Below are 11,457 nucleotides of genomic sequence, written 5' to 3' on the forward strand. Positions count from 1 at the left end.
CCATGCTGCTGTAGGTGTCATACAATGTTTCACAATCATCAATGTCTTTCATATCCAAGGTGGGAGGCTCACTCACATAATCTGCACTATCCTCCCTCTTGCGCAGATCATTCAGTTTCCCTGCTGGTTGTAGTGAGGAGGACGTCTCCCCTCTGGGCACTCACGTCTTGGGTGGCCAGGTAAGTGACACTGGAAGCAAAGTTTGTTCTCTCGACAGTGTATGAAAGCAGAGTGAGAGCTGTCATTACATATAGAACAAGGCATGTCCATAAAGCCCTTGATCTTTGGTGGCTTGTTGCTAGTATATTGCCTCCTATTAGCTTGAGCATACCCAGGGGCCTGGAGCAACACCTTCTCCAGCATGCCAATCAACCTCTCGAAAGCGGAGGTGTCCTGGCTCACAGCTTGTGCCTGTTTGGGAATGTCTGACACTAAAGCAGCATTAGTGTTCACCTCAGCTACATTCATGTTTATCCTGCCTCTCTCTGTGGAAGACCTCAGTCCCTTCTCCAAATGGTATTCATCTAACACTTCCTGAACTTCTCGTGCTGACCATTTATCAATTGTCTTGGACCTAAATGTAAGAGCTAAATCTCTGCTGGGGCAGTGTCTGATGAATATATGTGTGACTTCAATACTGGGATTATCAAACACCTTACCCTGTTCCCTAAGACAACTGTCAGCCACATCGACAGCTCTGTTTAGTCTGAGCCAGTACTCATGGGTCCTCTTGTTCTTTTGGTAGAGTGGAATAAAAGTCAGCTAAGGGCACAGAAGAGCAATGGCTGGAGCTGAAATGTTTGCGGAGGAGTCCATAGATGGCCTGTGGGTTCTCTTGGACATCAATTCCACTATTTCTTATCCCAAACTTCACAACATCCTTTGCTCTGCCCCTCAGGTGAATCAGAATTTCTTCAGCTTGATGCTCTGGCTGGATACTGCTTTTCCTGATGTAATTTCTCATAAAATCTTCCCATTCATCAACAGGCAGTGTGTCTGAACTCTCTCCTCTGAACACAGGTGGGTCTTTAACTCCTCTCTGAGTGACTAGCTGGACTTGGGAGAGATCCAGTGTTTGGCTGGGGAGTGTGTCTTTTAATGCATGTTTCTTCATGACTGGTGTGCGAAGCAGCTGTAGTGTTAATGCGTGACATAATGCTATCAGCTAGCTGCTGCCCTATCTGCTGCACAATAGTGCTCATTTGGTCAGCTAGTCTCACATCATCAGGAGGGTTGGGGACTGATGAGCTAAAGCACTGTGGTGTAGATAACTCTACTGTAGGCTGGATGGAAGGTGTCATCACATCTCCATTTCTGATAAGACTGTGCACTGAATCCCCATCAAAAGTTTTCCTATCCCCCACCTAGTGAAAATGGAACAGGTGTGCTACATAGCCCTCTACCCCTACCAACATTGAAAGGAGTCATTTCAAAGGTATTCAATCTACTGGAACTCATGTTTTATCGATAGTAAACCAAAATAAAATGACAAGTTCAAAAGAATAAGGCTTATATCAACAAAATAAACCTGAGAGTCCAACACAATGAAGGAATTGAAGCTCCAAAACGTTGCAGCGGCGAGAAGACATTCACCCTGGTCCAGCGTAGTCAAGAACGGGTCACGGCACCAATGTAACCCCGGTGTAATGTCCCCTCAGCAACAGACCACTCAGAGCTGGTGATTACTTCAGTTTATTCCATACATAGGCTACCTGCGTTGCCATGGACACATACAATGGACACGTGAGCTGGGTTTCTCAACAGATCCTCACGCGGTATCTAAATCTCCTTTACAATCCAATAATCAACAACACAACAATGATCGTATAGTGGTAGTATAACAATGTGAAACATTAAACATAAACAAACTGGTGTACAAAACTCACATACCTGCGTTGCAATGGACACATACAATGGACACGTGAGCTGGGTTCTGTTGGAGAGATAGCACCACGCTCACGTTAGCCTATTAGCTCAAATTAGCTATTGACGAACACATTAATAAATCATATAACACAAATAGCGAATCACACAAAAACATGTTGCTGTGAGCATTAAACGACTAACATTAAACTAAACAAACACAACAGAACGTTATTGTCCTAATAAAATAATAACATACATTTTGTCCACAGACATAATACAATAGCACCTTACTCTCAACAGATCCTCACGCGGTAACAAAGCTACAGCAATGCAGGCACACGTTTGTAACACCAGATGGCGTAATTCTCCAATTTATCCTGGATTTTACACCAACCATTTTAACTCTGTTACATATGCAAGTGGTGCAGTGACGCATCCTATAACCCGGAAGTAAGCTTCGCACGGATTCCCTCGACAGAAAACAATGGCATTTCTCCATAGGATTTTGGAAAATAGCTCGAAATAAGGTCTGTGGAAAACGAACCTGTTAGATAAATGCACGTTTTGTTCAGCCGGATAATATCCACATGTCTACCCTACTTTTATTATTTTCGAATCATACATCTAAACGATAGATTTATGATCGATAGATTTATAATTAGCATAAGTTCGTTCATGATGGCTCACTTCAGTGATAGTGATGACATCGTTGCGAAATTATTAACCGAGTCATTTTCAAGATTGAGTTACAATGATAAACTGGAGTGGCAAAGGATCAGCTGAATGACCCGCAAGTGCTTCATCCAAAAGGACAGGAGGATGGACTTTGTGTTTAAGTGATTTGATCATCAAAGGTAGGCCTAAGTCATTTTCAATGTGGGCCGCCGTGCCGACTTAATTCATTTGCAATTGTTACTTGGCTGTAAGTAAGGGAGCCTGTCATGATAGGTGTTTATATAAATGGTGTTGTTTTGTGTGGTAGAGGGCAGTGGCGGCGCCAGAGATTTTCTCTAGGGGGTGCTGTGGGGTAGCTTGACGTTTCATAGAGGGTGCTCAACATTAAGGGTTTTCCATTAATGCACCAGCGCTACAGTTGCATTTTCTACTGCAACACTCCCCACACGCACACACAGTGCACCCGCGACTGTTACAATGAAGGCTCGATAATCAGCTCACGGCATATAGGCAGGGGTAAAGTGCTATTTTTACAAGTGGGGAGCGGACCTCACCTCCTCTAGGAGGGTCCTCACCTCCTCTACTGGGGTCCGGGGGCATGTTTCCCCGGGAAGATTTTTTTTTAAATATTGAAGTTAAAAGCATCAATCTGGTGCACTTTGAGAGCAACATTAAGAGATCTGTGGATACATCTCTCAACACCCATGAAACAGAACTATAAACAGATGTTCTATTTCTTTATAGATATTTTACAAATCACTCCCCTTTTAAAACAAACTGTTTGAGACCCACTGAGATAACTAGACTACAGTGAACTATCTAAACACTGAGAGAGTCCTTTACTTCACCTGAGCTGAGGCTATCTGAGACTCTCAGTCTGACAGGAGAGAGTTCTCCCTCCACCTTGTTGTTGAAAAAGCTCCTTATATCCGTTAGCTTGGCTAGTTAGCACCAGATGCTAACCACAACGATCTCCGGTAGATAGTAGATACCCACCAGTGCGCGAGCGCTCTCTCTCGCTCGCTCACTCGCGCACGCACACAAAATGGCTCGTGCCACACACACACACACACACACACACACACACACACACACACACACACACACACACACACACACACACACACACACACACACACACACACACACACACACACACACACACACACACACACACACACACACACACACCACACACACGCACACGCAGAGCTTGAATGAAACACAGAGACCCAGAAGTAAGCTACTGTACTCACAAAGCATATTATGTGCAGAATCCCTCTAACAGGAAGTCACTTAAGTGTCACAAAGTAATTTAGCCTATGGATAGGTCAAAAATCTAATGGGTGCTGGCCATTGGCCTAATCATATCACCCGTGTTGACTTTATGTTTTTGGTCAAACATTTGTTTGTTTCACATTTGCATTAATGTATTCAATAATTTTTCTAATTTAATAAAAATAATAATTTTAATTTTTTTTTTAAAACGAAAAAAACAAACAAACATATTTCTTGGGGGTGCTTAGGGGGTGCTTTGGCAATCCTGGGGGGTGCTTCAGCACCCCCTAGCTCCCCCCTGGCGCCGCCCCTGGTAGAGGGTCGCTGTCATTGATGCGTTTTGCACCCCGGGCCGCTGTTTAGATATTCCGCTGAAGTATACGCTGTGACGTAATATCTCTTCTTTTTTTTTCGAGGGAAGGGGGGTCAGAGGGCCTAGGTATAAAAGTCACGGCTCGCCACTGGTCAAAGTGTTTCATCTTCATGTTTTGCACCCGTCCAAGTTGTTGTTGTTTGCCCACCACTTTTTTCTTCTATTAACGCCATAGACCACAATATGCACTTGACGTCATTTATTTGTAACTCACATGCATCAGATAGAAATATGAAATTAATTGATCTCTGTTTACATCATTTGAAAATGATCACAGCTCAGATTGTTGATCCAAGAATATAAAACAATGGTATTATTATTGCATGTAGAGTTTGGTTGGCACAATCATTGTTTTTTCCTATTGGCAACTAGTTGTTGTTAGTGCTTCAGACTCACGTTGAAAATATGACACAGAGCAATGTCTTTCGAAGCTAAAAAGGTTTCATACAAGATTTCAAGACCTGATTTTATGACACGCACTGTGCACAGAGAGCATACAGACCTGGATCAACAGCACATGAGGTATCATGGTTACAATGTTGTATACTCTTATGCCTAATCTTAAATAAATAATAGTTACACTCATCAGTCAATACTTCTTCAGAGCTGAGCAAGGGATTGTGAAGACAAATCACTTAAGTAGCCCTACTACCTACAACATGATGCTACAGTAGGCCTATAGGTGTTAAGTTAATATTCAGCAAGTGACAAGAACAGTATTTTGGGCATCAGCGCTCATTTAGGAAGCTTTGTATGTGTTTCTGTGTGTGTGTCTGTTGTTGTGTCTATTTTCATGTTTTTTTGACGTTGCAAAAGAGTTTTGCTGTGACACTGTATGTTTGGTTGTAATTGGCCTGTGTGTGTTTGGCTGCATGCTCTTGTTTGTGTTTGTTTGTTTGTTTGTTTGTTTGGGTTCAGCTTTTGCCCAGATGGTTTCCTGGCACCATTCCAGTCTTCCCGTTCTTCTCTGCTGTCCACCAGCCATCTTCTCCTTGTTCCAACACTCGGATCAGTTCCCCTCTACTAACAGACAATTCATCCTCTTCCTGATCGATGAATATAAACAAAGATGACACATAGTTAACAAGGATGACACCATCAAGCATAGAGCTATGAATTCTCATACCTTAATACCTACATATTTGTAGCATATTATCCAATCAAAGTAATGTTACTCTGCTATTGACAGTTTTGGTTTCATGTCAAGCTACGGCTAAGCATTGTAAATAACATTTATATTGTGTTTATAGTAATCACCGTTGCTACATATTCATGAAGCACAATGTAGCATGTGTCGTCATCAGCTGGGACTGTTGGCAACGATGCTGCACCCAGGAGGCCTGGCAGCTCTGCATATCCTCCGTCTGATTCCACAGCTGAAGTCAGAGGGAAAGAAAGCAATAGCAAATGAGATGTATTACTTATTTAGGTATTACAACTTGACATAAACAATACATTGCATCCATAGAGTGTATAGCGCTTTGAAAGCACACAGGTTCATTACGACGAAGGAAAGTGAAATGTTTTCATGCCTTTCATACTTTTTCACATTTTATTTCATATGTATCTATATTCCAATAGAAGATATCCACTATAGGAGCACAAGTTGGCTAAAATCTTCTTTACTCATGGTGCAAGATAGATATAACAAGTGAATTTAGTACTTACCCCCACCGAAAGGTGCCGGTGCTGAATGTGGGTTTTCAAGATTGTCGAACCTGATGTTCACAGAACTCCCGAGCAGAGGATCAGAGCACCTGAAGGATTGAGGTGAGGAGAGAGATTAAGGATAAAGACACAAATGGGTTTATAGAAAGGGTTAAGGTTGAGAAAAGATGAAGACAGCATGTTCTTTCTGCCACAACCTGGAAGTATTCATGCTTTATACCAGTGACAATGCTAGCTCAAATGGGGATATTGTCAGACCTCATCATCATGTCTTCTTCTCCTCCTGCGAAGTGAGCTTGGCCATTGCTGTCTCCTGACTTCTGTGTCTGGTAGTAGCTTTCAAACAATATGGGCTCTGTTCAAGGAAAAGAGAAGTTGCTCATTTTAGAATCTGGTCAAGTTCATTTGTAATGGCTTCTTCTTCACTTCTCTCTCTGAGTTTGTCGGTTCCTCCGAAAGGGAAGAACAATCTAAAAGTCTTGTGGCCTCTTACCTGGAGGCCGCGTTCCGGTGCTTTTCATCCCTATGAAGTAGTTGTTGTCTGTGGTGATGTCACAAAACTCCAGTAGCTTCCTCACCTCCTCGTAAAACTGATTTTAAAACGACAACAAAAAGGAAGAAACTTGGCTTGTACAAAATATGCTTTTGCTAAATCATTAATCGAACGGATGGATGGCATTTTGTGCTGTTCTCTTTTTTGTAAAGAAAAACCCCCTTCTGCAAGGCTAGTAGTATATACAGAAACATCGTTATTATGAGGCCAATGTGTTTCAGCTTGTGGCTTTCATAAGGTCTCAAAGAAAGGTTTTGGAACATTTTTACTGCTAGAGTTTACATATTTATTGCTACGCTTATATTGGGCCTGTAGTCATCTATATGCTAACATGTTAACATTTAACTGGTATAATCTTTTCACCATGTTCACCAGTTTATTTTAGCCTTGAGAAATACCACTTCATGGTTAAGATTCAGCTTTGGTGGGCAAGCTATTATAATGTGCACTAAGAACATGCTAATGCCGCTAAATGGATAACTTGCCACACATATATAATTTGCACACAAGCCTGTACTAAAACAAGCATTGAAGTGAGACTCTCACTCTAAGCTGATCCTTGAAGGTTAAGTCATGTCTGTGGTCATTTAAAACTTAATACATTAAGAAAATAAAGAGCTTACCTCATCATCTTTGACACACTGCATGGAGAAGTGATTGCAGTGGTCCCAGAGAGCACACCTGAGCATGCTGATGCGATTTCCTTCCAGCTGCTGGAACACCTGAGAGACATATACACACCACATACTGTATATCCACTTTACCATATCCAGGTTCATCATATCAGTAATTTAGTCAGATTATTTTCTTACTCTTCGTTTCCCTCACCTTAAATGTTTTTATGCTGCATTACTGCACACTTGCAGTATCATCTAAATGTATTAGGAATCGATATGTGTCACCTGTTTGCGATGCACCTCGAAAAAGCTAACAGTACTTAAGTCGGTATGATGAAGTGTGTTACTGCGTGGTTGTGGGTTTGTTCTATATTTAGCCCTATGCCAGAAAGTGTGTTCCCTCGGATGTCAGAAATCTAGTTTGTGTGGTTATAAACTCTTGTTTTGTGTTATGACTATGCAAGACAGCAATGCATGTCATGTTATTTTTATCCAAAGTCGCTACAAGTGTAATGTAATGTAAGAAAATAGTCCATACCTCACATGTGCTTTTGTGTGTTTCCTCCCAGTCCTGGCGAACACTCTCTAGCTGAACAATATTGGTTGAGTAAAGTTTCTCTGTGAGAGATTAGTTAACACGGAAACAAACACAAAATATAAAATCAGTGGCAGAACAGAAACAAGTAATGAAACAGTCTAATTCAAATGTGTGCAGTTGTAAATAGATATTCTAGAGATATGACTTGTTTCTGAGTCATGCTGTACCTGCTTCCTTGGCCGCCTGTCTGCATTGTTTGGCTCTCTGACGTCCCTGCGAAACATTTGTTAGAAAAGAAGCAGCATGCATGACCATGACAATATCATCCCAAAATGCGAGACTTCATCACATTGAAACATCGTCTTCATCATAACGGTTAAAAGACATGTTGGACTTTTTGGAAAGGTCACTTTGGGTACTTCCTTAACAAACATAAAGATGATCAGGAACGTTGGCGCTATGTTGAATGTACTTTAAAGGAGATGGCGGATGTCACAGTAGCGCATGTATTTTAGTTCCTCTTTGCTAGATGTTACTTTGTCACATTGCATAACAGTCCCACAGCTAATGTTGACTTGTTACCAACAGGAAACATTACTTTATAGTGCGATATTTAATTTAGTTTATGCACCTTTTCTGAGTTTTTGGATGCAACGGTTATCTTCTCAGCCCCGTGTTCTGCCTCGTCTGCCTCTCTGCATCTCACTTCGTAGGTCTTCTTAGACTGAGAGCGACAGAAACACAAACCACAGAGTTGTCCAAAGGACAGGAAGTGCTGTTTGCTGTTAATGCTGCTAGTAATAGCTACGTGTGTTAGGCCGGTTTAGGCCGTTTTCTTACCTCCATGGTCCTCTTGTACATAGCAACCTTTTTCTTCTGAACCTTCTCCATGATGCTTTGAAACTACCAGGGGAAACAGAAGTGTCAAAATCAAACAATTTCAAGTTTTGATATCCACTGTTCTTAACATGCAGTAGAAATCTAAAACAAAATAATATTATTTCTAACATGATCTTAATACTGGTTGCTTCCTGTAGGTGTTATCCGTATTTGCATTTACTGCTCAATGCATTGTTTGGCCATTACTTAGCTTTGCAATTATGCATTACCTTTTTGAAAGGGGTTTAACTGACCATAGAATACAATCTGCAGACGGGCAGAGTTGGCTATCAAACCTCACATTACGTTTATCTGGCCAATGAATGCTCACCTCTTTATTTGTGTACAATACTGTAAGTAAGTTGTTAAGCAACAGAAAGTTCCCTGTACCTTCTTCCTCTGCTCTTTCTGCCGTTCTCTGAATGTCTCAATCTTTTTCACCTCCTCTTTTAATAAATCAGATAGTTGGATGTGAAAGGTACCGATGTTCTCGATTTCTGCAGCCAAAAACAGCAAAATGTATCAATTTTTTATACACAAAGAGGAAAAATGGCAGCAGTATTTTGAACTTTGTGACTTGCTTTGTCGAAGACTGGACAAACTTACGTGTTTTTAATATTTCAAAGGATGCTTTCAAGGTGCTGGAAAAAAAGTAAATTCATGATTAGATATAATTTAAGTTATATAGTAGTTTATAGCTAATTGTCACCTCATAGATTAATCCGTTCTAAAACAGGCGCCTGACATGATAGAGAACAGGAAACTGCCTACTGATACTGACCAACTGTACACTGAGGGGGGTTGCTGCAGTAGGTGACACACACACACACACATGCACACGCATACACACGCATACACACGCATACACCCTGTTTCTTTTTTTGACACAAAAAGTGCGTTTCCTCTAAAAGAGCATGAGTCAAAGATGACTTGAGTTGACTTTTTTGTAGCGTCTGTTGCAGGTCAGTTTCAAGCAGCATTTTCTTGCTGTTACAAAAACCAATCACAATCTCTTGCAAAAACTATTTGTGGCCCTTTTGCAACATTTCAAGTGTACAATCTGTGTGTGCACAGTACACCAACTAATGTTGTCATAGGCATCCGAATCTGAATTCAGCCCATTACCTGATCTCTGTGTTGCCTCCTGCTTTGCGAGCAATAGTCACCAGGTCCTTCCCATACTTCTCCTCTGCTAGTGCCCTGTGGAGTATCAACAGTCTGTCACATCATTACTTATGTTATTAACATTAGTTGTAAAACTGAACTGTTTTTAATTGTTCTGTCCCAAATGAAGAGAAGCAGTAACTGTATTTTGTCTTGTAGATGCTATCAACCTTTGGAGGCTGAAGATCATCATTTAACAACAAGGAAAAGTTGTTTGTGTTATCTGATCTTTCGTTAGTTTTGGTTTTGATTTGAGGTTTTTTATCTCTATAAAACTAATATTATCACTTATATCGTGCTAAATATTTTTGTTCCACATACAAAGGCCTGTAGGCTACATTATTTCTGCACCATGAATACACAAAGTTGTCTAACAAACCAACAAATGTTAATCTGTTGTAGTACAAATTAGCAGTTGGATTTTGGTTATCTTGTAGTAATAAAAAGACAGCAGTGGTCTCAATTCTTCACAGGCAAGTGGTCAGGGTTAAGGCCTTTTGGTTTCAGCTGCTGAAATACAGACTGAATGCTACCTCATCTTTAAGAGCTCCTCCATGTCTTTGCACATTTCTCTTCCATCTCGTAACCTTTGGATCACAGTGTCATACCCGGCGTGACAAGTGAAATCAGACCCCTGTATGAAGAAGACATTGTTAGGGAAATTCTGCAGTTAACAGCATTTCTCAACAACTGTTGCAACACATCCTTAAGTCAATCCTGGACTCACTATGTGGTAAAAATGCAGAACTAGCACATGGCAAAAATAGTTTTATGTGACATGGCAACATGCCTACTTTATGAAACAGACCCTTTGAGCAGAACTCAACAAGGACATTTTATGTATCTAAATATATATATATATATATATATATTTGGCTAATTAAGGACTACTGGTACAAGTTAAAATATAGTTTATGTACATGATAATATAGAAGGAGACTGCATGGCAATGTATCGTAAACATTATGTTTTGGAGGTACGTGCGTACCGTATAATTCAATTTGAGTATACTTGCCATTTGAATTTCGACCAAGATAACCTTGAGATAGAATATTGCTTGACTGAAGATACAAATGATGTTTCACTTATACAAGGACAAGTTCAGTTAACCACAAGAGCACACAAATAGACTTACCCAGAACGCATCTTTATACAGCAAAGGGGGCATCGTCCTTGAACTGAACACGGTAGATTTCCTCAGTGTGAACTTCTTCTAGATAATTTCTCTCTGAAGTTGATCTCTCACAATTAATATAATGCTGTTGAAGGTTGAGGGATACTCAAACTGTGTTTTAAGACTTCGAGTGTCCTGAGAGTCAGTGAGTCATTTTGAATGAGGAAGAGATTCTGCCCCATGATGTCACTGACCACAGTCAGCTCAGCCTGTGAGAGGCAGCTTCTCTTTCACTATCAGTTGCTGAAGACTCAATGTCTGCTTTGCAGTTTATGTTAGGGTCTGTCAAACATAGGCAGCATAAATCATCTGCCTAAGTATGTCAGTGGTTGAAATGTGTTGGCAGCATTCTATTAGTAGTTTGGCCATTGACACACTAACACTCATCCAGCATGGTGTCAGTCACAGTGAGTAATACTGGGCTGAAGGCTGAAAGAGAGAGATTAGCAGTGACACCTAAAGTGTCCGTGTTGCATTAATATGACATTTCATTTTGTATTATTCAAATTAGTATACCATTTGTATAATATTTTATCACATTAACATAATATGCATATTTTAGACTTGCATTTATAAAGCATGTATTATATGAACATTTATATACAATCTGAATATTTAAGTGATATTTAGAATGTATTTAACCCATACTAGTATTAGGAGCAGCTACTATAC

The 11,457-nt window shown here is 40.5% G+C and overlaps 1 protein-coding gene across 1 annotated transcript; it reads right to left on the bottom strand.

The window, feature by feature from the left end:
- Positions 1 to 4,376: 4,376 nt before the first annotated feature.
- LOC117556681 (proline-serine-threonine phosphatase-interacting protein 1-like) lies at positions 4,377 to 10,947 on the bottom strand. The gene is made up of 15 exons (XM_034232150.1): positions 10,747 to 10,947; positions 10,145 to 10,245; positions 9,573 to 9,647; positions 9,054 to 9,088; positions 8,838 to 8,944; positions 8,409 to 8,471; positions 8,200 to 8,292; positions 7,796 to 7,841; positions 7,569 to 7,648; positions 7,037 to 7,135; positions 6,354 to 6,450; positions 6,119 to 6,215; positions 5,861 to 5,949; positions 5,450 to 5,568; positions 4,377 to 5,238 (listed from the first exon to the last, which is right to left on the bottom strand). The coding sequence occupies exons 1-15, from the start codon at positions 10,777 to 10,779 to the stop codon at positions 5,107 to 5,109; spliced, it is 1,266 nt and encodes a 421-aa protein (XP_034088041.1). The 5' UTR covers positions 10,780 to 10,947; the 3' UTR covers positions 4,377 to 5,106.
- Between the last annotated feature and the right edge of the window lie 510 nt (positions 10,948 to 11,457).

The sequence above is a fragment of the Gymnodraco acuticeps genome, unplaced genomic scaffold (genome assembly GCF_902827175.1).
Source record: "Gymnodraco acuticeps unplaced genomic scaffold, fGymAcu1.1, whole genome shotgun sequence".
Taxonomy (NCBI): domain Eukaryota; kingdom Metazoa; phylum Chordata; class Actinopteri; order Perciformes; family Bathydraconidae; genus Gymnodraco; species Gymnodraco acuticeps.

Coding starts and splice junctions, on each gene's coding strand:
- LOC117556681 (XM_034232150.1), bottom strand. CDS start 10,779: ATGCCCCCTTTGCTGTATAAAGATGCGTTCTGG. Junction 8,945..9,053: donor CTTTGAAATATTAAAAACAC/GTAAGTTTGTCC, acceptor TTTTGGCTGCAG/AAATCGAGAACATCGGTACC. Junction 8,293..8,408: donor TGTACAAGAGGACCATGGAG/GTAAGAAAACGG, acceptor TGTCGCTCTCAG/TCTAAGAAGACCTACGAAGT.